Here is a 27,732-nt window from a genome sequence, read left to right as displayed (position 1 = left end):
CACAGATCATGACAATCTCTTCTTCTTCCTCTTTTTTAAGAAAAACATTTATTTCCAAGGTTTTCAAGCATTTAGCTTGACTGTATTGCATTAAGTAAAGAACACTTACAAAGCTTCACCTGTATCTTACCAGTGCTCTGTACCCAGAACAATCATGACTTACACTTCTGGGGACCTGAATAGAAAGAAGAGGTAGCACTGCCCGTCAGGGAGAACGTCCTCTCTGGGCAGAGGCTCTCAGACACCAGAGGACTCCACAGTCACTGTGGCAGCACAGGCTTTACTGTTATCACTTTTGTGAAGTCTCATTCAGAAGAGGCTACTGCAGAGAGAGATATGTTCTCCTCACACTTCCTGACCACGTCACAGGCTAACAAATTTGGAAGGACTGGCTAATGAAAAAGCTATAATAAATTATTGCAGTTATGATAATTGTAATTGGTGATACATGCTTTTCAGCACTCTCTAGTGAGATTTTGGTAGAGAATGATAAACCTTACTAAGTAATTAAGTCTTACTGGTTAATTAAACAATGTAGAAACAGGAGAAGACTATGTAGCAATCCCTTCATGCATTACTAAAAAGCTCTGGGAGTGAATGCCTTTGTTGTTTAATATAATATTATAATAGCTTGCATAAGGAAAAGGAGTTCTGTATCAGGGCCTGCCTAGAATTTTAGGAGGGTTGTTAGGTAAACAGCATTACTATTTTCAAAATGGCATTTGACCACATCACTGTGTTTCACTCTCTACTCCTACTTAAAAGTTTCCTAACTGAGCTGAACCTTCACAACTTTAGGAATTCATCTTTGAATAAAGCACAGGGGCATTTTTGCACAACTCCTTCAGGCAAAATCCTCTTTGAAATGAAGGACACGTTTGCATAGTAACTATAAGAAGAAAGAATAATGTAAGAAATTGTAAGAATGTGAGGTCAGAACTCAGGCTGATAGTTTTGGAAGCACATACTGAACACACGAAAGGATACAAGAGAGCTTTAGCATCTACTAATAACAAAGGGTCACATTTTTTCTACACCAATTATGTGGGTGTAACCTCCTTTAGTTAGAAAGTCAAGCACTGAGGTCAACACCTTTTAAAAACCAATACCACTCTTTCAGTTATTATTAAGTAAGGAAAAAAAAAACACATCTTTCAAAATGAAAGGCAGAGCCAAATAATAGATAAATATTCTCATTCATCTCTTCAGAAAGTGAAATAATAAAAAAAACCCCTCTAACAAATATATTTTGTTACATTTCTGTATTACTCACAATATGTATATAAACATATTTGGTTCTTTTGTACGGAGCTAACATAATGCCATAAAAAAAAGAGCTAACTTAATGAAAAAAAAGATTTCTCAGTCTGTTTTTCTGCCTGTAGCGGATAGATGAATACCCATAAACAGAATGATCAAAACATATAAACCAGATATTTCTCACCTACTCTCAAGCATGGAGAAAAATCTACACCCTCTTATTAATATTCCTGGAATTCCTGGAATTTGCCCAGAGAAGTTGTGGATGCCCCCTCCCTGGAAGTGTTCAAGGCCAGGCTGGATGGGGCTTTGAGCAACCTGGTCTAGTGGAAGGTGTCCCTGCCCATGGCAGGGGGGTTGGAACTAGATGATCTTTAAGGTCCCTTCCAACCCAAACCATTCTATGATTCTATGATTCTATGAATTATGGAGTTGCTGTGAGAAAAAGGTAGAATAAGCTTGTTTTATTGTTCTGATATTCAATGACAGTGCATGCCCATACTGAGTCACCTAGTTTTGCTTCATGGTTGGACAGCACTTTTCAGTCTTTATTATTTAGCATCCAGCTGGATCAGGAAGTTTTTTCTTACCTTTAATGATGCCCTTCCATTCACAGAAAAAGGCTTTCTACTGGTCTTTTAAAAGAACTGTAGCTAAAAATGAGTACTGGAAAAGGAAGAATCTTTCTTTCTGAAAATGAAGCCAAAATAGTTTCCTTGCCAAGTCCTACAATCATCTTGCATGGTTTCCTACACCTGTAGAAAGCCTTGTTTCTGTCAATATCACTCGCCAAAGAATTACTGATGGCATGATAAGGACATCAATCGTCTATACCACAGCAGCATACAAATTCAGCCTCTCTGCTGTTTTCATAGTGTTTTAATGATCCATAGGAGTAATGGGGATGTTTCATAACTAATCAATGTTTTCTATTAAAATGGTGTTTCCTCAAACTGGGAAAGGCTGGAGTTTTAGAGCTGCAAACACAAACTTTGTGATGGGACCTGGAAAAAATATGTTCTCTTAAGCAAACAAAAAAGGGGAGAATTAGCCTTGCAGGGTGTGCATATGCTATTTTGATAGCAAGTACAGGTGTCCGAATTCACAGTGAAAATAGGAACAATGCAGAACTCCTGAAAATTACTGTATCAAGTAGAACACTGCCTGCTGATCCCTGTCTCCATAGATATGAAACAGGGACCTCAGCTCTTCTACTAGAACTGAGAAATCTGTTACGTACGAAAATAGCTACACAGTAATTGTACATCATTGGCAAGAAAAAACCAATTACCTCGAATGTCAGTGGCAACATTTGCTTCTAATTTTTGTTTCTGTTCATGGCAAAAATAATAATCATTTTGTTAGCAATTACCAGATGTTTATGCATCAAGCATATTAACTGAACTGGCATATACACAACTATAGGATAAAATACACAAAAGATGACTGATTAAGCTAATGGATGATTAAACACATCAGCTGATGGGAATGACATTTGAGATTTCTATGGAGGACTTACAGGGAAGCACAGAATTGGGAAGAGCTAAAATGGTAGTTCACATCCAAGGCCCAAGGTCCAAAACGTTTGGGGTCTGAATGCAGGGAAACTGAAAGACCTAAGAGAAATCTACTCATCCCTAATACATTGTAGTTCTAACATGGAAATACTAGTGCAAGGGGATGTTCAGACTCTGCCAGGAACTGTGCTGAACTTGTATGTTTGGAATGAATTACAGAGTCACAGAAAGGTTGAGGTAGGAAGGGACCTCTGGAGGTCATCTGGTCCAACCCCCCTGCTCAAGCAGGGCCCCCTAGAGCCAGTTGCCCAGGACCATGTCCAGACGGCTTTTGAATATCTCCAAGGATGGAGATTCCACAACCGCCCTGGACAGCCTGTGCCAGTGCTCGGTCACCCTCACAGTGAAAAAGTGTTTCCTCATGTTCAGAGGGAACCTGCTGTGTTTCAGTGTGTGCCCATTGCCTCTGGTCCTGTCACTGGGCACCACTGAAAAGAGCCTGGTTCCATCCTCTTTGCACCCTCCCTTCAGGTATTTCTACACATTGATGAGATCCCCCTGAGCCTTCTCTTCTCCAGGCTGAACAGTCCCAGCTCTCTCAGCCTTTCCTCACAGGGGAGGTGCTCCAGTCCCTTCATGTGCCAGTATGTCCAGTATGTCCATGTCTCTCTTGTACTAGGGAGTCCAGAATTGGACCCAGTGCTCCAGGTGTGGCCTCACCAGTGATAAGCAGAGCGGCAGGATCACCTCCCTTGACCTTCTGGCAATGCTTTATCTAATGCAGCCCAGGACACCATTCACCTTCTTTGCCACAAAGGCAAATGCACCAAGCCTTGAGGTAACTTGATGTTGTAGGTCTGGTCAGTAGGGAGGGTATGTCTATGTTTAAATATGGGCTAAAGGCTAAATTCAGCAGGTACACAGAGTGCTGACTTGTAAGACACAAATGGGGCTTGCTTTACAGTGAGGTGAGTAATAACCAGAGGGAAGTGATAACCAGGAACAGAAACTGAGGTGGCAGGAGGAATTCTTCTTGTAAGCAAAGCTTTGGAGACAAAAGCTTGAAAATTTGGACAGAGGACATAGGAAATAGCACAATCTGAAAGATTCAGAGAAAGCCAAGCCAACACAAGAGACTGATTTTAAGGTATTCAAAGGACTAATAGAATTCAGTGGGGTTTCTACCTGAACCGCCAGTTGCAAGACATTGCTAAGCAACACCTTTCTGTTCTATTGCTAATGAACATAGGTCCACAAAAAGCAGGAATTTCATTCTGGTGGAAAATGGATGAAGTGGTCCCTAGAACCAGAGGGAGGCAGCTGGAGCTGCAGGAAAGAGAATATTGTATTGTGAACTTTTCAGGAGCTGTAACAAGTCAGTATCCTAGAGCTGTAAAAGATTTGTGCTGGCTTAGCGGCAGTTAGATGCACACAAAAATCATATTCAAAAATGCAAATTTGGGCTTGAAGCTCAGTTTGTTTTCCTTGTTTCTCCTTTTCAGTTTTAACCAGACCTTTCAAAGAATCAGTTCTCCAAAAGTATTTAAAGAAAAATCAAAGGAAGGAATCAATAAGGAGGGGGAAAATTAGCAGTGCCTGCCAGCAAAACACCCATTTTTTTCTCTCATTACTGCCTACGGTTGACCTCTGAGTAACTCCTTTGCATTTTAATTGACAGTACTTGGCACCATCTGATACATTTAAGATCTAAATGGCCTTCCCAAATGGACATAAAAATCTACTGAACAGAGCACTTACTTAAAACATGTTCACGGGTCAAAGACTAAGAAGAGGCACATAAGAGACATGGATGTACACACACACAAGATAAAAAATATTTATTTGAGGAATTTTGCCCTGCCCATTTTATCTTAACCTTATTTTATATATTATCTGTTGAGAAAATAAAATTGAATCCCGTTTAAAATCAACAAACTCCTCAAGAAAAACATGAAAGTGGTATAAGGAAAAAAAAACCAAACCCACCATACTGCAATCATAAAGAGTGTTGTAATCAAAGTGGAATACTGTCTTCTCAAAATCTCCTTTGGTACCCAGTATTAAATGAAAGCCAAACTCACATATTTAATTTTTTATTTTGCAAGCATTTAGCTTTCTTCATGCAAAAGGAAGATGATTGCGAGTAAGAGTCAGAGGACATAATTTCAACTCTTCATTCTGCTTGTGATTTTTTGTGTGATTTCACTTCCTCTTTCCATGTCTTACACTGCAGCGTCAGTAACAGTTTGAGATCAAAAGATTTCCTTAGTTGCTGGCCATTATTTTCATAAGTAATAGCTTCTATATCCAAATAGGTTTTCTTAGACTGAGTATCTTGGACCAAAGATCAGCTTAATTCAGGCTCTGAGTTCAAAGTGTGTCTCATACTATTGGATAAAAACAGCAACCTTCACTCAATTTCAGTTTTGAGACCAATGTATGTAAATCTTTTAAATCAATATAAAGTTTCACAGTTAACCAAAGAAGAGATTGAAACATTAAGGTATGTCTAATAAAATACTCTCCAGTGAATCGAATAATTAAAGATTTTTGTACTTCTAAATTCTACAGTTCGATCAAATAACACAAAGTATTTAAGAATATATTGTGAGAATTATTCTAGGCTAGCATGTATCCCCTCTATTTTTGATTTCTATGATTAAAAATGGAAGTATGCCACAGCCCAGTTATTGAATTAGTTCAGTATGATGCCATCAGTATCATGGGCCCATTACTCAAAGTGAAAGCATTGACTAATATTTCTGTGTTTCTTGTTGGAGCCCATGTGTATTTGGTGACTTTTTATAAAGATGTGGAAAAGAAAACTTCACATCAGATGGTAAATCCAAATTAAAAAATAAAATGCAACATTTTATTAATTCTTTATATTAGAACTTACAGTAATTATTAAAGTCACTCATGAGCAACTATTCATCACCATGAATAATGTTTTACAATCTAGTCTGTGCCAAATGTGTCAGGACTCTTCCGTAAGTATGCACACGAATCTGGAAGTATCAGTGGAGTTGTATCATATGGTGAAATTAATTTTTTATCCAAACATCTAACTACATAGCAAAGCCAACTTGTACAGAGAAAGCCATCTCAGAGTAGCTCAGACTGAGAGCCACCACATTTACCACAACAACTTTCAGTTTGTTGATAACTTTCAGTATACTGTTCTATACCTAAAAAGCCATTTATCGCAATAGCCTGTTGAGATGGGTGTTAGAGAGGCTGAAGAGCCGATTTTCACCCCGCACTGTAAGTAGGTGTACTCACTGATATTTCTTAATACAAGAAAACAACGTGGGGCATGCACATATCTGTCATTTGGAAAAAAAAATCACAAATCATTATGAGACAGAGGGAATTCTCACCATGGCTGTGCACCAAATGCAACTGGTAAGAGGAGATAAAGGGAGAAAGGGCAAAGACACATATGGAGTGAGGTTGTGGCTTTGGAAGGAAAAATGCTAAGAGACAATCACTGGGAGATCAGCTACAACTAGAACAGGCCTGGAGAATTCATTGATGGGGCTCTTTTTGTTTAACTTAAGGAAAGCACATCCAATTTAATGACACTTGGATTAGATGAAACTAAATGTTCATCTAAAACTAGATGAAACTTTAAAGTTTTCCTTCTTTGCCAAACTACTATGTAAAAATGCTTTGTTTTAAGAAGGATTTTCACCACCATATCCTGGCTACATATTCCCAAAGAGAAGAAATGCCAATGTGCAAATTTAGTCACATCTCACAAGGTGATAAGGGATGATATGCACTGCATAATCTGTCTAGGTTTTTGTCTAAGAACAGAAGAATCACAAGATCATACTCTGGGACAGAAAATGGCAAGAAGCTGAGTATCTTAAGTGGTAAATAAAAAAGGAAACAAATGTATCAGAATATTCTATTCTAAAACAAAATCTAAGTTCAGTCAATAAATTCTACTCTTACTATGATTTATTATGACCTTTTCCTCTGCATAGTGAAGAAAAACACTATAAAATTACAATATAAATATAGATTAAATTGTAATGCCATTTTAATTTCTCAGTTAAAAAAAAAAATCTCCTAAAAGGGTGAAACCACCTCATCCCATCCACAGGACCATGGTACATATGTATAATTTTAATTTTAACTGCCATACAAGGCATTTGGAGAATTCCAGAGGAGTAGAACATTTCACCAGCTGTGTGGTCAATTTGTTTGTACAATACATAGATGCAACCAATTTTTACATGCCTACCCAGCAAAGTCCGTCTTCTAAGCAAGCACTTAAGGAAGAGGAACACATGAAGTGCTTTGTGGAACCCTCTCATACAAAATGGCTTTGCAAAATCGGCTTTGTAGCATTGCTTTGTTTCTCAGTAATCTCTGAGCTCTGGCTTGTGCCATGCCTTAGAAAACAAGATCGTGTCCTAAACCAACAAGCTGATGAGTGGAAGTGTGTTGGAAATGAAACACAAACAGTGCAGGGGATTTACTAAAAGTCAATCTGTTTGGTTTACATATTCTGTACTCTGATTTTCCCACTCATTTTTTAAGAACTAACCTGCTAGTAGAACTGTGAAAACTAACACCCCAACATTTGAAGACTGTTATATAGGTTGCAAATGCCAATATATGGAAATAAGAAAACAGCAGAAGTACTATATGCAGTGAAACTTTAACTATGATGTGTCTAATCAGGACTTGGAAGCAGATTATATAGAAAAACTGTGTGTATTGTGTAATTTGGAAGTTCAGCATAAAAATGCAGAGTCATAAAAGACCAGAATTTTATTCTTAATGCATAAATTTGGAATTACTGAATTTTTGAGCCCTGGATCATGCAAAATAAATAAATCTCCTTCAGATACAAAAGTGCAGCTGGGCAGTGAGGTGGTGCTACAAAAGCAATCCTGTTTTAAAAGAGAAAATGTAAGCAAATATGTAAAATGTAAAGAATATGCAAGCAAAGAACTTAATCCTCCTATTTCTTCAATCCTGAAACTTCAGCTTCTCAGTACTGGTTTTACAGATATGTCCTGGTTTCCGCTGGGACAGAGTTAACTCTCTTCTTAGTAGCTGGTATAGTGCTGTGTTTTGGATTTAGTGTGAGAGTGATGTTGATAACACGCTGTTTTAGTTGTTGCTAAGTAGCGCTTATCTTAAGCCAAGGACTTTTCAGTTTCCCATGCTCTGCCAGCAAGCAGGTGTGCAAGAAGCTGGGAGGGAGCAGAGCCGGGGCAGCTGACCTGAACTAGCCAAAGGGGTATTCTATACCATGGAACGTCATGCCCAGTATATAAACAGGGGGGAGTTGGCCGGGAGGTGCAGATTGCGGCTCTGGCATCGGTCAGCAGGTGGTGAGCAATTGCATTGTGCATCACTGGGTTCCCCCCCCCCCCCGCCCTTTTTGTTATATTCCTTTTCATTACTATTATTATTACTATATTTCATTATTACTATTGTTAGTATTATATTTTACTTCAGCTATTAAACTGTTCTTATCTCAACGAGTTTTACTTTTTTTTCCCCTTTCCTCCTCCTCACCCCACTGGGAGGGGCGAGGGGGAAGCGGCTGCGTGGTGCTGAGTTGCTGGCTGGGGTTAAACCACGACAAGATACCACAAGCATACCTTAGTTTGCAGAAGAAAGCTGTTACCCTAATTAGAGGAGACTGACACCATACCCTAAAGAAGACGGATTTGGTCTCACTCTCTTCTGGAGCTCTGGTCTCTCCCCTCTGCTTTGGGCAGTATGGGGTACTTTGAGGAGTGGAAAAAGGCTGATGATAGAACATGTCTGGCAGAAGCACAAACAACTTGGGAAACTGACTTCTCCAGAAGTTCCTACTGTTCTCACAGTTTAGCATTTTCCACAGCTGCTATTTTGGTGCAGTGTCTAAATATTCATCTATCTGGGGGAGCAAAATGTCAGGATTTCTTGAGAACACGAGGAAGAAGAAAGGGTAACATCCAACAGTTCATATTTCAGCCAGACTGAGAAGCAACAAACAGGAATGCCTGCTTTCCTCATTTTGTCCCTTCTGTTTGTAAAATGGCTGCTACAAAACCATGAAAGGATTTGAACTCATTTAAATAATAATAAAAAAATTAACTCCTGTGAGACTTGTATAATGGACCCATTAGGATTTCATATAACACCTTAGAGACAGCACAACCCAATCCTACACACAGGGATGCATTTTAAGTGCTGGGGTTTTTGTGCTTCTGGATCAGAAAAAGCCTTGGCATTTTAATGGGTAAGGGTATTTTGTTTTTAAAAAGGATATTTAACATCAGAGGTGGGAGATTAGAAATTTGCAATCTTTTTGCAAATCCTCAGGCTTATTGTTGGAGAAAAACCTCCACATTTTGTCATTGTGTCCAACAGGCTGAGCTGAAGTGACTCTTGATTTTATCTGCTCTCTAAACCAACACAATCTACCAATGGAAGTGTCAGTTCTCTCTTGTCCAAAGACTCTGGCTACCCATTCTGGTTTTGATGCAGACACCCTTCCCTGTGCTGGCACAGCTGTTCATGTAGCCAGCAAGATGCATAGATCGGACAGGGGAGTGTTGGACCTGGGTAAGTCCCCAAACCACTTGAGCACATGAACATCTGGGCCAGCACAAAGGAGGAGGAGAAGGAGGTCAGAGTGAAGAGCTGAGAAACCATGGTCATCGGAGAAGGACAACCGGTTTCTGCAGCAGTGATGGTTTACTGATCATGAAGATATGGCATTACTCCAGCAGTGAGTGTCCAACAGAAAAAATAGCTTTTCTTTTGTTGTCTACTATCCAACTGAAAAATTACAGCCTCAAATAAAGTCACAGTCCCTCGCCTCCTCCTATTACTGGCTACTTGGCTTGAGAAAATATATCTAACAGCATGGCATCCTAGAATTTAAACTATTCTTCTATTTGTGTTTTGGGCATTACTACATCTCATTTGCTCTAATACTCCCAGTTTAGACTCAGCTTTATAAATTGAGCAATTCATGTTTGGAGAGAGCAAAACCTGTTCACTCCAGCACTGCTCACCAATTTTCATTGTGGCCTCTGGTCTTGTTCTGTCTATTTTGGGAGTCCCACAGCAAACAAAACTATAAAAGTGTACTGAAAAAAACCTGGGTTGCTAAAAAGATTGATAGCAAAATCACAATACTCCAATTCTGAATATAAATCGGGACTATAACCCACAAAAGAACAAAAGGCACTCTTGTAGTAATTCAATTGAGGAATTATTTTAGTAGGAGAGTAATCATTCTTGTCTGTAGTTCTCAATTAGTCTTAATTGTAAGAAAAAGCTTATTAGGAATATTTAAATGTTAAAGTCCCCCTGTGCAAGCATATCTGAATTCCCAGAAGGTAGTTACAGTGCAAAGTGTATTAATTAAAATGCCACTTTGGGAAATCCTTCTTTACCCAATGTTCATTATTAACATGAAAGATAGTGAACAGGTTTTGATTTTCTATAAAGATTTTAGTCATCGTGACAGGGATTCAAATGGTGAAGAAGAGCATTTGAAATGTTAATGAAATTCTGATCATTTTACAGGACTTAGTCCTTTTATGACACTTCTGCCCCAAATGAAGGATTGGCACAGCTTTGCAAAGATCCAGGGCAATGTATTGTCAAACTCTGGATCCCAGAGTCACTTTCTAAAGTGACTAATGATTTGGAGCGCTTCAGTTTAGGGGGTTTTCTATATTGATATATACAGTAAGCTATATTTATTCCACAGCTCCTATTGGCCTGTCTAAACTGTTTATAAGACTCACAGCCCATTTGCCGCAGCAGCTGTCCTTACCTGAGTTGACTGTTGGCCATATGAATATTTCTAAATGCCAGAATCCTCTCCCCATTGCATTTTACTAAATATATCCTGTGATCGATCCGTGCCTTTCAGATGATCAAAATCCAGGTACCTCTATCACATGAGGAGCTGCATGACAAACAGGGCTTACACATAGGAGATGGCTCGAGTTCATTGTGTGACCAGTCATGCTCTGCCAGTCATGAGCATCACGCCCAGGAAAAGAGACAACCTTACCTATCAGTAATACACCTGGGACCTGTGAGTACAGTCCTCCCGTTCTTCTGCAAGAGGCCTTGACAGATTCTGGCAGAAAGATTTGGTATCACTGCTTCCCCACATTTTGAAATTCAGGACCCTTTCAAACCTTAGACCAAAATTCCACGTCTCTAGGCACTTCTGAAGGTGTTGTCTTATGCAATCAAAGATGCAGACTAAGCTGTAACTTTTATCTATGCCCACAAACATTAGGGAAAATGAGTCTTTGTAATTTATCACAAACTCATAACTTGCCACTCACAACTTATCCCTGTGGGCAGACTCCTCTTTTTTACCAACTAAAACTGAAAAACCGTCTCTTTACTGGCCAGCAGAAAGAGACCTAAGTCTTTTGGGGAACTGCGTCTGAATCTTAGGTGGCATCTCCATACTCCTGCTTAATGCCTGAGCTTACCGCAGATCACCTTTTACCTCTCTTCTTTGGAATTCCTTCTGGAATTTGGTCATGGATAGTCATGTCTATGTTAGTTTTGTATTTCAATTCTTTAAAACAAGTGTGAGCAAGGGAGATGTGACTTTTGCGTTTAGCGCCATGTTTACTTGGTCCTTCTCAGAGATACTGAAGATTCTGAACAGAAGGTGTTCGGACTGCATTACTCTCTGGAGGCAAAAATTCCTATCATCATTGCTGCCTCTGCAAAACAACTGATATGGAAAAGGAGCTAAATATATACATGGTGCCTACAAGCTTACCATAACATAGCAAATGTAACCTAAGATGCATTAGTAGAAATATTCCCAGCAGAGGTGACGAAATCTAAGCAATGCAGTGAGATCACCTCTGAGGGACAGTTTAAGATTCTGATCATATATGAAATATGAACTAATGTGGAATAGGTGCAAAGAAAGGGTATCATGATGACTATGGAAATGGAAAGCATAGTTTCTGTGGACAGTTTAGAAGAGCTCTATTTTGTTTAGGCTAACAAGCCAAATACTGAAACAGAATGCATGCTAATTGCCTATAAATACGTGAAAGAGGTAAACAATAAGGAAAATACTTAAGCCAGAAATCAGTGTTGGCACAAGCATACATGGTGCAAACTAGCAATTAATAAATTTAGCACAGAATTTGGGAAAAAAAAATCCTAAATGTTATAGGAATGTCACTGCAGAACAGACTTGAATTTGGAGTAGTAGGTCCACAGCAGAATAACATAGGCTTGGGGTTTTTTCTCAGTATGGAGGTAAATTTATGAAGGCATTCATGTAGCACAGTGGCTATGATAATAGAGGACTAGTGCCCTGTTCCCCACATGGACACCACACCACACTTAAAAGACAGCTACTTTTCAGCATCAGGAGTTTTTTAAGGTATGCCGTCCATATGCATAGTTACGCAACGAATGTTCATACACCAGCCACAAGAGCCAGGAGAACCTTTTAGCTTTGCAGCAGAATGGCCACTTGCCCATTCGTTTTATAAGCCAGCTCTTATTTCATTCACTTCTTAGATGAGTAATGGGATGACAAAATCAATCAACAGCACCTTTGCAGAGCAAAACTAAGCATTAAGTCTGTTTTCAGTACAGGATTCAGCCTGAAGAAATCCAGAGTAAGATTTGACTACTCTGATGCAGGTATTGACTATTTACTTGTCTCTCATCCTGAAACAGGCATTACATTTGGCCAGGCAGATTGCACCCTCAATCCCATAGACTGTATTAACTACAGAGGCAAATCTCTATAGACTATATTGGGGAACTTGACAGGTAGCTCACATGTGAGCACCACTTTGCAGACACTTAAAGATGGGTGAGCCGAAGTTATCTCCTGCCCCAGTTTTTAACAAAAATAACCACAAATTTCAAAGAGAAACAACAAACCAAACCAAACAAAATGCTCCTCTAATATGAAACCCTTCACTAAATTGAGAACATAAGATAAAAATTACATTTATGTTTATGTTTTCATTATAAAGGATTCGCCTGCTGAGAGATGAAATTATCCTAGGCCTCTGTTTTTGAGTTTGCAGTCCAAGTACAGAAATACCATGCAAGGAAGTGCACTTCTGATATGTTACCCTAATGGTTAGTTAAACAGCAAATGCTTGCTAGCTACAGGCTCATTTAAGTTTTATGTCAAAGATTTAATGGATAATTTGCGAAGTTTAGGACTCTGCAACATGGTGGCAAACTAGTTCCTTCTGGCATGGCCTGCAATTTTATAAGCATAAGCCTTATAGATCAAAGGCAAATCTGAAATGTATTTTTAGTATGGTTCTAAACTACCTAGAAAAATTGCAGCTAGAATTACCATATATATTCAAGCTTTTAGTCTCAAAGGATGATTTTAATCATATATTAATCATGGTTTACATGCTGGCTCTTTGGCATGCAGCATCTGGATCTATTTGTCCTGTGCTAAGGGGGTCCAGAGAAGACAACATGATCATAATCTCTGATTCAATTTAGGTTTTCTGTATTTGTTTTGCTTTGTTTGAGTTGCATTTCCAGATGTACCGTGATGAGGACAGTGATTCTATGGACAAGCAAATCTATATCAACCAACTTGTCTAGAACAAGAAGAGAAATGATTTGCATGTGCCTGTAAAGACAGTAGTAATTTCTATGAGATTTATTGTACTTTATATAGAAAAACTTTATTAGTTGCTCATGGCATATTGCTACAAGAAAGACAAATAAAAGATCTTAAGAATTAATTCTAAAATAATGTCTTGAAGAAAAAAATCTTGAAATGCTTTTGTTGCTAAAAGTGTGGAGAGCTCTTGTAAAAGGAACAGAATTTCACTATGGATCAAGCATTATTCATGTTCACTAGTCAACAGCAATTTAGTAGTATTATTTTCCCAAACCATCCATTACTCAAGTGTTATTCTGTAGCAGGAGATACCCTCAGATATTAATTTTATATTAGCATCTCTTTCAGTTAAGAAAATAATAGGAAGAAAAAAGAGGGAGGAATCCATTGCCTGCAATTATTTTTCAGGACACGAACCTGCAAACCGTTTTTTTGCGTTTTTCCTGTCCATAGTTTTCCCGCAAGCAAGGGGGCACCCACTACGGCCACACACTGCGCTGGACCCCAGCACCCTTCTGTTCGGCTCATAGGTGCTGAGGGCGGCGGGCCCCTGGCACCATCTCCGTTGCTGCCCGTGTCCACCCAGACCGACGGCTCTGTTGCTTTTTGAAACAGCACGGTTATTTCTCACTTGCTTTACTTTGGTCTTCATATACAAGTGCTGCTCTTGGAAGAAAAAGATCCTGATCATAGCATAACCTCAACGCATGGACTATACGACACGTCAGGTTCTCCCAGAGTTGGGCTAAGACTGGGTTTTGCAGGAAGATGCTCACACCTGGTGCCCTGCTCCCTTGGGAAGACCGACCCAGCGGGCCGCAGCCGAAGGGCGGGTGGCACCACCTGGGCCGGGCGGGGCGGAAGGGGGGCCTGGGACTCCCCGCCACGGGCGGCGGCCGGAGGGCAGCGGGTTTTCGGGCCGGTGAGGTAAGGTGGGGCGGGGCGGGCTGGGGGCCAGAGCGCAGAAGCAGAGCGGGCAGGGAGGAAGGCTCGGAGAGGAGCGGGGCGGCGGCGGCGGCGGCAGCGGCGGCAGGCAGTGCCCGCGGGAGAGGCCGCTCCGCCCGCCCCGGGGCTGTGGCCGTGAGGGGCCGCCCGCCCGCGCCGCCCGGCCAATGGGAGCGGCGGTTGTTAGCGGGCCGGGAAGTGGCGGCGTTGCCACAGCAGCGGCGGGGCCGGAGCCGATGGTCGGGGTGCGCCATGGAGGGGCTGGAAGGTGAGAGACAGCGGCGGGGCGTCCCCTCCCTTCGCCGGGGGCAGCCGGCAGGCGCCTGGGGCGAGCCGGGCCGGGCCGCGCCTTTGTGCTGCGGCGGGGCGTGCTTGGGCGGTGGCGGCGGTGGGAGCTGGGGCCCGGGCGCCGCCTTCCCCCCGTTCTCGGAGCCCGCTGAGGCGGCGCGGCGGCCTCGCCTCCCTCCGCGGCCAGGAGTGCTGGGGGGGTCGACGGGGCTGAGGTGGGGGTGTGCCGCAGAAGGGGGGCAGCGTGCTTTTGGGGCGGCGAACAAAGGCGGGAGGCAGCGGGCCCCTGCGCGGAGCGCGGCGGGCTGGGGGGCGCCGGCGGGCGCGGGGCGGGCGGGGAGGCGCGGCGGGCAGGGCCGGCCTCGCTGTGCTTTGTCTCGGGCGCTGCTCGGCTCTTGCAGCCGAGCTGCGGGGTTGTGGCCGTTCCCCGCCGGCCCCTTCCTGCCGCGGCCGAACTCGGAGCGCGGTGAGCCTGCTCGGTGATCCGCCGCTGGCGGCGGGTGCCCTGCGGGGGCGGGGGTGGATACGGCATCGAGTCGTGCGGGCATCTTTGCCAGGCATCCTTTTTTTTGCAAACAGATGGCTAAGGTGGGTGTTAGGATATGCTTATAATGCTATGGAAGTGTTCAGTGCAGTGAAGACTAGGTACGCATTTGCTGACAGAGTATTTGCAACTTTATGCAGTGCCAGTTGCGCTAATGAAGATATCATCACTTTCCAGAGTATCCATCACAGTATAGATATCGGCTTGGAATTTATGAAGTTACAGCTTGCTATCTGAGCATTTCGGTAGGCCTGTCATTACTGTGTTTTGCAAGCTGCGTTAACCATATTACTTAAGAAAAAATACAGACCTGTTCTGAGTAACTATCACAAAACAGTCATTAAGTCTTCAGTGCTCTGCTTCACTAGAAGTGAGTGCTTAAATAGGAGTGAGCACAAACTAGCCTTTGTTCTTTATCCCTTCTAGCACAGTGGGAGAACAGAAGTAATTCTCACTGAATACCTGTCTTCTGTCTTTAGTAGATTTTACAGTCATCAAACCTGTTCTTATGTGTAGTGACTTCATCAAGACTACAAATTTGAACATGATTTGGCATTAAAATCCCAAGAGGTTCTCTCTCATTTGATTTACTTGTTATGCTTTGCTGACTATTAATGCCTTTTAAATTTGAAAGGTAGTGTCCTGTGTTTATCAAATAATGCTTTATCAGGCACTCTGACTCTCATGACAGTCCTATGACAATCATATTTTGCCTGTCCAGAAGGGGAAAACTTGCTTTAATTTTGAGTAAGCTATGTGTTTGACTGCAGTTGTGACTGCATATCATCTGCAGCCCATCCATCGATTGGTTTGGCTGTGAGCTAACTTACCAAGGCTAGCTATGCCAGCTGTGTTGTATAAGCTCTAGCACCTTCGTAACAGAGGGTGGGAAGAAAGTAGATCTACAGATAACAGCAGAAGCCTGAAAAAAACATGTCATTTTGCAGTAGAATTTGTCCAGCTTCTGACTTTGCTGGAAATGGTTTACATTTTGTTTGTATTTTAGTAGGTACTGGGAGTGGTGGGAGGAAGAACTGCTAAATCATAGGTGAAATCTCATGTTTACTCTGTGAACCTTTTCTTGAAAGTACTTTCAAAAGCTAGAGCTTATCAAAGCATTTTTCCATGATGTGAAATGTTCCTTCTGAACACTCGAGATTAATTTGAGAATAGCACAGGTAATAAGCCATTTCTAAAACTTCAGCTGTCCTTGCATTGTGAACACTCATATCCCACACTGTTATCCAGCATCCTTGAATGCTGAACTTCTTGAAACTGAAGAACATAGTATTTTGTATTTTTGTGGGTCACTTCGTGCTGTGTTTTTCTTTCTCTAAACAAATTGCCACAACATAAAATACTTCCTTTTTTGCTTCAAAACATTTGAAGCAAGTAGTTTTGCATTTATTTACAGTTTTTCAGTTTAAGCTGTCTCTCTTGGTGCACATTAGGTTAGGCTCAGATGAAGTTTTTGTAGAAAGGTGGCCCTAAGACAGGAAAAATGTAGGCAAAACCAGTAACAATAATAAATTGTTTCATTGGATATTATGCTTTTTTCCAGTCATTGCTCTGCTGGCAACTCAGAAGAATGGTGCTGGTTGCCATTTTAGATTAAATTTGTGTTTAGAAGCATAGTTGCACAGTCATATCCATCTGACATGGAAGTACGGGCTGCTTCTGAAATCTGGCTCAGCCTGCTCCCTCTCTGTGTTAGTGCTTAGCAAAATTATTTCCCAGGGCTGATTTGTACAGCAGGTCCTGGCAGTTGTGTGTGCGAGGGACGTGATTATGGTGAAGGGCAGGACTTTGTCTTTTGGCAGCAGTCTGCTGGTGTGTTTTTATGACTTTGGAAGACCCCCCTCAGGCTCAGAATGCTTGGCCTGGACTTTCTGCCTGCAGAAGCTGGTGCTTTGCTTTTCTGAAGCTCAGCATTATAGATGCAAGATCTGTTTTATTTCTGTTTATTTAAGCATGCTATTAATAAGAAAGAACTCTACCCAATTTATAATGATTCTTTCCATAATGTGGAGAGTTGAACGTGTATTAGTTGGCTTGTGGAGCTGCATTAGTGTCATTTAAAAAGCTAAATAATATTTCCAGTGTTGTAGTTGCATTTTCTCACTATGTGCAAGTTTAAATGTTCAGTGAAGTGGCAAAGTAGGTTTCTGTGTGACTTAAAAGTTTCTTCTAAAATTTACTTTTGTTGCTTTTTTTAAGTCTGTTGCTTTATTATTTTATTTGTATATCAGTATTGTTATATTACTAGATTGATACTAAAAGTCAGATTTATAACTTTCAAGTTTTATAAAAGGAATCAGTGCACACTTGTCACTACAAGTGACAAATTTGGTGTTAAATTTAAAGTCGCTAGCTCAGCGTTTGTTACTTTGCAGCCTGTGTGCTGTTAGGCTGTTTTTCAATTTTCATTTAATTTACTGGTGAAAATACTTAGAGCAATAGACTGTCTGTGCCTGAAAGTGTAGTGATCTCTAAGGTGAGTTTAAAAATCCATTCCTGAGTAGTCCACCATGTGCTGAATCTCAGGACCATTTTTGATGGGTTAACATGTGCTTGTTGCTTTCACTGCTGGATGGCAAGAAAAAAGCTGTCACATTGGCATGTTTGCACTCCGTTTTGCTTGAAGGAGATGGAGGAGGGGATCCAAGCACTGAATTCCTGACTTTGTTTAAGCTGGAGCAGTCCAATGGTGGCGTTTGATCGGCTTCTCTCCAGTCTGTTGTTTTTTCTGGGAGGATGCCGGCAACAGCTGCTTCAGCCGACTAAATGCCGCTTCCCACACTTGTTCACAGCCCATCCCAGCAGGTCAGGACTGCTGCTGCTTATGGAGTAAAGGGCAGAGGGGCAGCTGTGTCCGAGGGCAAAAGTCCAGCTCTCTGTGGTAGGTAATGGCAGCGCTTACCCAGCCCCAGCTTTCTCCTTCAGCCTGCGCTCTAGCAGCCGGGGAAGGCTGGTTGTGGTTGGAAGGGGATGGGTGGCTGCTTGCTCAGGAAATAGCCTGCAGTCTCAAACCCAGAGCTTTCCCTTGCAGATGCCAAGTAGGGACTACTGCGATTAAGCATTTAGACTCTGAGCAGTCTGGGTGTGCCCTCGAGGTCTCATAAGAATAAGGCTCGCTGTATAGCATCTTCTACTGAGAGCTGAGATCTGTGCTGTAATAGCATTTGTCCCTGGACCCTTCACTGGCACTGATAATGTCTGAGACACCCCACTCCACCCCAAACAGTGCAAGCATTCTAGTTTGGGGTTTTGTATGAGTAATGTGACTGTTGGAAGCAAGTGCTTATGCTTGCTTTGACAGAATTTCTGAATAAGCTAATACCCTGTCATTTTTTTTCCCCGGATAGTGTAGAAAATTATTTCTGTTTTGAAAGCAAAAAATAGTGTGAGTCTTCCTTTCCCTTTATTGTTCATTTTTGTCTTGCCTCACTGGATGCATGCAGCAGCTTCCTTGCTTTGGCAGCCATTTTCTTAAGCTCCATTTGAGAGAGGCTCCTGCCTTTTTGGAACGCTTCAGCTTTTTTTTTTTAGGGTATCTTATCTGTCCAACAGAAGGAAGACTTAATTTTATGGTACTGTTCTTAAATCAGCAAGTTGAAAACTATTAAAGATTGAAATGCAAAACTAACGTTAATGTATACTCTTTTTAAGAAGTTGTTTGTCTCCAGTAGCCATTAACACACAATGATAAATATGACTTTGCATTGAACAGCTATGTTTCACTAGGCATACTTGCACCTCCATTAAGTGATCTAATTTTGACATTTAATACATGGTATAATTGTTGTCAATGTATTTACTTTTTCTAAGGCGATCACATTTTTATTTTTTGATTAATGTTTATATTTTGGGGAAGAAATTGAAATTAAATGTTTTACTTAAGGAAAAATTCTGAAAGCTAAGTTTAGGCTGATACAATAGGGGAAGTGCGCTATCAGAGTATGTTTCACCTTTAAAGGAAAGTAAGTAATATGTGTAGACAGGAATTTGAGTGTTTCAGATTAGTTTCTTCAGCATCTTAGAACTAATAGATTTTACACCCTTTTCTATAATTCTTGTAGAATTCTTGCATTTTTAATCTAAATTGCAGAAACTAGATTGATCTAGTAATTCAGTTCAGTTGGTTGAACATAGTGGGAAGATGAATGTATTTTACCTGTGCACACACACACATGATGTGGTTATTATCAAAAGCAGTTGTTGCATTTCAGTAAAATCTAGTTCCAGGAGTATGTTAAACAGTTGACTGAAGGGGGTGAGGAGTGGGCTTACTTTTTAAAGAAATTCCGGGGGGGGCAAACTAGGAATCAATATATTATAAATGAAGTTTATTATCAAAATTGTTTTTGACACATTATTGTTAGACAAGTAATATTCTGAGAAGCAAGCAGACTTAGATTGGGATTTTTCTGTCCAATTACATTTGGGTAGTAGAGTATGTAAGTCCAGAATTGCTTTGGGGGTCACTGGTGCAAAGCAGTCTTGGTTTAAGGCTAGTGTGAGAAAGCTAGTCTTTGCTTGACTGCCTGCTTACAGTCATCACGGTGCTTGTAGCCTAATACAGGAGAATAGTGAGTTTATGCTGCCAAAGCAGAATTGTGTAACATGTACGTAGATTTTGCAGGTCACGTGCTTTCTCGTGGCTTTAGTTGATCTTAAAGCTCATTAATAGAAGACCAAATAATGTATCTGGAAGTCAGATTGATCAAATAGTGCTGCTTATTTGCCTTTGGTTTTGTTGTGTTTCCATACGCATTACAGGGGAAGCTCTCATAGATTTTTCTGGATAATCATCACGACTGCGTGCCTCTCTAAAGTGCCTGTACATTAACACTCACAGTATGGAAACAAATGGGAGGAATTGGAGGTCTGCATGCAGTTGCCGGGCTAGGATCTTGTTGGGATCATGCGTAGGTGGTAGGACAGCTCACAGGACTGCAGTGTTGCAGTGGATGAATACAGGCTCTTCAGGAAGAACCAGCTGGACGGCAAGGGGGAAGTTGCCCTTTATGTGGGAGAGCAGCGAGAAAGCATAGAGCTTTGCTGTGGAGCCACCTGGGAGCTTATGGATCAGGGTTAGCAGGCAGACCAATGTGGGAAATGTTGTGGGTGTCTGCTACAAGCCACCTGATCAGGAAGATGAGACCTCCTTCAGATAATTGGAATGAGCCTCGTATTCACAGGCCCTGGTCCTCATGAGAGACTTTAACCGCCTGATACCTGCTGGAGGGACAAATCAGCAAGGCACAAGCAATCTAGGAGGCTTCTGGTATGCACTGATGACAAATTCCTGACCCAGGTCATCAAGGAGCTGACAAGGGGAGGCACTCCTGCTGGACTTCATACCTACAAATGTGAGAGATGTGAAGGTCAGGGGCAGCCTTACATGCAGTGACCATGGGATGATTGAATTCAGGATCCTGAGAGGAGGGAGCTGGGCAAATAGCAGGATCTCAACCCTGGACTTCAGGAGAGCAGGCTTTGACTTGTTTAGGGATCTGCTTGGAAGAATCCCATGAGATACGGCCTGAGAGAGGAGTCCAGGAGAGCTGGTTATTTTTAAGGATGTGTAGTGTGGCACTGGCATGTTTTCACATTAAAAGTTACACTTCATATGAGGAGGGGAGGAAAGAAGGACAGTAACAGAAAAGGGGATTACACCATGATGCGAGTCGTGTGTGTGCTGCTATTACAACCATTCTTGACTGCATGCAATTCATTTCTCAGTCACAAAAAAAACTTCTTCACAGAATCCTCCTCCAGGTTGTCACTTTGAGGCAATGGGACTCTCCTTGATATGTTATTTTCAAGGAAGTAATACCAAACTCACCATCATCAGACTCATGTTCAATGCAGTAACAGTAATTTTGACAAATAGAATGCGCTTGCGTTGTCAGGCTGAAGAGCTGATATAAAAACATGCAGAGATACTCTGAAAGTCTTACTCGAGCTTTTCAGCTTGAAGGAATGGAAGTTATGCTGCTTTTTGTTATCTTTTGGAAGCAGAAGTGACAGGTTTATACAAGATTAGACTGCATTGTCAATACAGAAGTAGAAGAGAATTCATGAGGCTTTCCTCTAAAATTAGGGGTAGATAGATAACAGTAGATTGGTTCGCTATTATACAATTGTGAATAACCTAATTGCATAAAAATTTCAAAGTATGTGAACGGTTGAATACTAAGAGACAGAGCTTACTATGATTTCCTCTTCCTTTCTCTAACTCTTCCTGCAAACTGCTGGATAGCATAGGCGAGAAGGGATTTGCTTGGTGGGGTAAATCATGCATGTCATCAGTTATTAAGCAGACTTTACCAAAATGGCAAGTACTGCCTGTTGTTAAGCAGTATGGTGTATTTGTCTGACTTTCATTTGCATTTCAGAATTCCTTTTGGCAAAATAATGAAAACTTGCAAAACTTACACTGTTATTGGTATACTTTTTTCTACTTTTGTACATTTATCTTTTCATTATTTTATTTAATGCTCTTTAAAATTGCTCTTTAAAAATTAATGCTCTAAGTAGTATTTGGCTGTTCAAAGAAGTGTTCCCTACCTACGTCACTGTATCAGTATCATTTTTAGGTGACTCTTGTTTATAGTATTTGTTATTAGTCTTTTCGGACTATTGTTAGTTAATGTGTTGATTAAAAAATATAACCCAGTCAGTACTAATTAGTGGACATATGTTGGAGACTGACAGTCCCCAAAGAACTAGATGCTGTGGCTTGATGATACAGATCCCAATTAATGTGGGGAATGCACTGCATTTTTGTCGTACCTGAAGTGTATGGAAATCTAAGTGGAAAATACCTTGCTTTTGGAGAGGAGAGGGGAGTTCTGCTGAAAGCAATAAATACAATTTTGCAGAAGAATTTGTCAAGCACTCTTCAAGTACTAACTTTCAACAGTTGTCGATTACTTGCTGGTTGCAAATAGGTGCCTAGTCTCAAGGCTGGAAATTGTACCAGAGTGTTTCTGCAAGTTTGAATTCAGTGAGGCTTGATGGTTCTGATTATCACAGTTGTCTGGCCCAAGTCGTTTAGTACTGTCACTGCTGCAGATAAATAAAAGGTTTTGAAGGGCAGTCAGGCAGATTTTACAACATGACAAAATACTGTTACTGAGGCTAAGTGCAGTCTTGTTTCTTTGAAGCATTCTGCACTTTATATCTAGGTGCAGACACATACTTGGATATACAAAGCTCTCCAAAAGAGAAAACTGTAATAGAACTTCGATTAATAGCTGTTCAGCAATACTGAAGACTTCTGCTCCCTCTAGGTGTGGAGTCTATTTACACAACTGCTTAATTTGTAAACATGACAGCAAGAGCTAGCATTATGCCTGTGACTGTGTCAGATCAAACTTGCATGTATTGATGGGGACACACGTTGTACTGAGATAAATCTGAGAACTGACAGCTTGCACTTTCTGCTGTAAATCAGTTGCTGTATTTGAACATGAGAGGAGAGAAAGAAAAAAAGTTGTTCCCTGGAAATCTAGGTTTCAAGGAAGTCTAAACTCATCTATAAGAGTATTGAAACCACTGTGCTACATCTGAGAGACTGACTGTACAGCTATGCTATCAGACTTTGACGTCCACCCAAACTTTACAGCTAAACTCTGACTTCAAGATCAGAAAGTATGGGTAACTAGACTGTGACCATATTCAAAAGGAATGTGTGCAATAACTTATGTGTAGGTAGAAAAAAAATAATTCAGAAGGTGGTGGTACTCTGGAAGTAGCTAGAGGAGGAGGAGCTCTAACAGGGACAGTTTAGAAACACAAGTGATGAGATTATTGTAGTGCTGCTAATAAAACTTCCAATCTAGTTGTTAGATGCTGTGTATCAGAATTATACTAGGTTGAACTCTGTGTTTTCATTTGAGACCTGGTCTCAGGCAGACAGTAGGAGAATAGGTGTCAAGCTGTATATCATAGTTTTGGCATCACTTCAACTGAAATACTTCTTCTTCCTTTGGCATTCACATAACCATTTTGAACATATTTCTCTTTTCCCTAAGTGTGTTTAGATTAGATAAACAGTAATAATTATGTCCATCCTTTTCCAAGTTAACTATATTCATTCATGTTTAATACAAGCATGCAAACTGCTGGTGATTAGTGGTATTAAAGATGGTAAACGGAAAAAAAAGCATAGCTGCTGGATCTTGGGTATTCTGTGGTTGTATAACCAAAATGGTGGTAATCCCTGCATTGTTGCCAGACTTAAAGACTGAAGAAAATTGCCATCACACCATCTTACTACCAAATTCTATTCTCAGACTCATTTGCCAAGCAAATCCTTCTGTTTCTTGATTTGAGTGTTCCCTTTCTTTTAACCTCCTCACCCTCAATATGTCCCAATTTAACAACCATTTCTGTTAACTTTTTTCAGGAAAAAAATTCAGTCAGTCCATGAATGACTGCGTTAGACATCATGCATGAATGCCTTTTAAAAGAACAAACAAAAAAAAAACCAAACCCAAACAAAACAAAACCAGCTCTTTTCCAACTTTCACAATTTTATTCCCATGTTTTATTTTTAAATTATCAGATTTCATGTTGATGACATTGCTAACCCTTCTGAAAGGGAAGGCTTGTGGGCTCCTAGAGAGAAATGTTAAGGTTTTGTGGTTTTGTTTTGTTGTTTGGTTTTGTGGGTGTTTTGTTTTGTTTGTTTGTTTTACTTTCAAGGTGAGGAAAATCACAGAAGAATGATTAAGAAATTGAAGGGATAAGTGTGCAAATCTAAAGGACTGTAGGCTTCCCATTTTCAACAAAACTTTCATTTTTTAAAATAACTTCCTTTAGTGTTTTGGGTCAGTGATTTGTATTATGGGGGAGGAGGTGCTGGCAGTAGAAACAGCTCTTGGCAAATGTGATTGAGTACCTGCCAGCAGCAAAGGAGGGTAGGAATACTGTAAAGAAATCCAGCTCTGTAACTGTAGCTGCAGTGAGTACTAATTGGCATTCGTTATGCATTGGTATGTCATACGTAAATACTGCTCGATCAGGTGAGCATCTACCAAGTCTACTTCTTTTAATGGTGAATTTAAACACAAGCTTGAATTCCAGAGTTCAGTGAACAGAAGAAAATGGTGGAAAATGTAGCTTTTCTTCTATTACTAAGGCAGATATTTGAAAGAATTCTTCTCTCGGTCAAACTCTTAATCTTATACTATACACCTGATTTCAAGATCGCTAATGCTGATTTATTTCAGCTAATTTCTTAAAGACACAAACAGTGTCACTTTGTATTTCCATGAAATGCCTCTCTCCCTTGTTTCTGCAAAGCTGAGTGTTGTATTAGAATAATGTGATAAAAGGAAGTCGAACTCTTTAGCAGAAGTGAGTTTGCAGTGATGTCTGTTAGCATCTGACTTGTCTGTTAGAGTGCTGAGAACACTGAAGAATGAAGTAATGAAAAAAACAAAATAGATCTGTGCATACCTTGTATTTTTGAGTGGGAGAATTGAGAAAAGCTTACAACCGTTGCTGCTTACCCTTGAGGAGAACAGTGAGGACAGATTCCAGCCACGTAAGCTGTGTATGACCAGTGTGCACATTACTACTTGTGATTAATGTTTGTCGTGGTTTAACCCCAGCTGGCAACTAAGCCCCACACAGCCGCTCGCTCACTCTGCCCAGTGGGATGGGGGAGAGAATCGGAAGAGTAAAAGTGAGAAAACTTGTGGGTTGAGATAAAGACAGTTTAATAGGTAAAACAAAAGCCGCACATGCAAGCAAAACAAAACAAGGAATTCATTCACTGCTTCCCATCATCAGGCAGGTGTTCAGCCGTCTCCAGGAAAGCAGGGCTCTACCACATGTAACTGTTACTTGGGAAGACAAATGCCATCACTCTAAATGTCCCAGCTTTCCTTTGTCTTCCCCCAGCTTTATATGCTGAGTGTGACATCATATGGTATGGAATATCCCTTTGGTCAGCTGGGGTCAGCTGTCCCAGCTGTGTCCCCTCCCAGCTTCTTGTGCACCCCCAGCCTCCTCACTGGTGGGGTGGTGTAAGAGGCAGAAAAGGCCTTGACTCTGTGTAAGCACTGCTCAGCAATAATGAAAACATCCCTGTATTATCAACACTGTTTCCAGCACAAATCCAAAACATAGCCCCATGCCAGCTACTAGGAAGAAAATTAACTCTATCCTAGCCAAAACCAGGACAAGGTTATGCTCAGGCTTGTGGATTTAGGAAAACAGGCCTATGGAAAAATTTTCAGACATGGTTTTTTAAAATAGAGATTGAAAAAATACAACTAACAATGAAAAATAAGTTCCTAGTAAATGTTGATAACATACAAGTATAATTCAGATGCAAGCATAGAAGAAAACCAAGGTTTATCTGCACAGTTTCTTTCATTCCTACTTCCCCCTACTTGTGTACATCTAAACACTCATACATTTAGATGACACAAAAGGAAGCTTGATTAAAACTTCAGTTGTAAAACAGTTACTGTCAGTACAATCCTGCTATGCTGTGACAAGGGCCTATTCATGTCTACATGGAAAAGATATTAATTAGATATGAACATAAATGTTTTAAACTGCAGAACACTTTTCATATGATTTGTGATTCTTAAAATGGATTGTGCTCTGTAGTATATTAATACAATTAATACATTATATGTAGTTACATACTGATGATGAATTTCATTCAAGTAATTGAAAAAGGCAGAAATAGACCTACTATTAGGTATTGGTACTAGAAATCTCACTCAATTTTAATCTTTACATTTGGAAAAAAAGGTTTTCAGTGGGAACCATGGCTGCCTGAATCTACATTTGTTTACCATGAAACATTTTGTTAAATTACCCATTTTCTTTAGGACTGGTCCTACAGTTAATTGACAAGTATTATATGTTTAGATGGAAAATTGTTTTCCACTGGGGAACTGGGAACAAAGACTGATCAAATCATTGAATGTTACTATATTCATAACTTTGTTAGTTTAAGCCACTAGTATGCCTAAAATACAAGTCAATTCAAAGTGTTTTTGTTTTAACTTTGTATAAATAGAGAGAGGTGTATTGTCTGCAATAGTCAGACTGAGTACAGAGTAAGCAACTAGTAAGTCTCAAACTTAATCCAAACTTACTGCCTGTTTATTGATGTATATGTGATATAAAAATATCCCTGTATCCCTCTGGTACAGTACTAAATATAGTAGATGTCTGTTATTGGGAAATCCTGTGGAGTTTTTCGTCTCTGCCATGACTCTATTGCATAATGCATACTATATGAATATATTTGCTTGCATAGGCTTGGATACTTTGATTTGTTGGTCTTTTATCTGGTTCTGTGAATCTGTTGTATGTCAAATATACCATTGAGATTTTTGTTACCAATGCTTGAATAGCAACATCAGAAATGCTTTTGCAAACTGTCAGTAATAATCTGAATAAAATATATAGTAAAAATAGCATTAAAGATTTTTTTCTTTATAAAAGAAAGTGGAATAGTTTAACTTAGTAGAGAAAAATAAGTGATGGGATGTGACTTATGTTTGATACTATAACAGGTGATTCTCTTCCAAAGACACAGAAATACCCACTAAATATCATTATTCTTGCTGTGTATTTGGGCTGTCATCGTGACTTACAGTGAATCTATGATTTGCATGTTGACACACAGGCATCCTTTTAAAGGTGCAGAGTTTCGTATTGTAAATTATCAGAATTGATGGTTACATGTTACTGGGCCTGACTGCTTCCAAAAGTACGTAAGGACTTGTGTATCATCTTTTCCTTCCTGATCTGCATAGTCTCTGCACAGTTCGAAGAATGTGTACTTTTACAGTAACAACTTTTATTATTGCTAAGTATATGAGGTAAGCACTCTAGGAAGAAATTTTTATCATGAATTTAAACAAATTTTCTTATAGAAGTATGTTGTTCTTTTAAGGTGAGGTTACAGTGCAAACTGGAGATCTGTTGCCATGCAGGATTTGTGGAAGGACTTTCTTTCCGGCAGCACTGGTAAGTGGTATGAGCACTGTTGGCTTTTAGATCTGATCAGTTGATATGAGAATTAAGCAATGGTCACTATAGCTAAATAAAGTAGATGTAGATGCTTGGTTTTGGTGGGTTTTTTGTGATTTTTTTTTTTTTTTTTCCCCCCCAAATAATTATTAATTCCAGTTGTCTCAGTTTTGAAACTCCTGAGAAGGAGGTTAATTTTATTTCAGCATCCCATCACTTTCTGAAAATACATGTTTCTAAAAGCATCTTCTCTAGGGTCACAGAGTCATTCCTTGCCTCTGCAGATGTAAGCCCGAGCATTATGCAGTCTCAGCTAGTAAATGAAGTGTTTTGTTAGCCATCTTCAAAATACTGTGTTCTCCAATAGAAATTGGTCTGTCCTTAAATATGAATATGGTTTTCGGATGCCTCTGATTTGTCTTGCCACTCAATGCAAATGCTGCCTACCTACCATCAATTTTTTATTTGCAAGGAGCAAATACAGATGCCTCCTATTTTTCTTCTTCATCGCCTAAGTTTTTGTGACCATGTAT

General features: G+C 40.3%; 1 protein-coding gene across 1 annotated transcript in view; it reads left to right on the top strand.

Annotated features, from left to right (window-relative positions):
* Positions 1-14,572: 14,572 nt before the first annotated feature.
* ZC2HC1A (zinc finger C2HC-type containing 1A) overlaps positions 14,573-27,732 on the top strand; it is a 36,910-nt gene continuing 23,750 nt past the window's right edge. The window contains exons 1-2 of the mRNA XM_050891670.1: positions 14,573-14,620; positions 27,123-27,196. Of these exons, the coding sequence (XP_050747627.1) occupies positions 14,605-14,620; positions 27,123-27,196 (90 nt within the window). The 5' untranslated portion in view covers positions 14,573-14,604. The remainder of the gene's footprint in view (positions 14,621-27,122; positions 27,197-27,732) is intronic.

The sequence above is a fragment of the Gymnogyps californianus genome, chromosome 2, assembly GCF_018139145.2.
Source record: "Gymnogyps californianus isolate 813 chromosome 2, ASM1813914v2, whole genome shotgun sequence".
Lineage (NCBI taxonomy): Eukaryota > Metazoa > Chordata > Aves > Accipitriformes > Cathartidae > Gymnogyps > Gymnogyps californianus.
The sequence above is the reverse complement of the archived record's forward strand: the minus strand, read 5'-3'. Positions and strand labels throughout refer to the sequence as shown.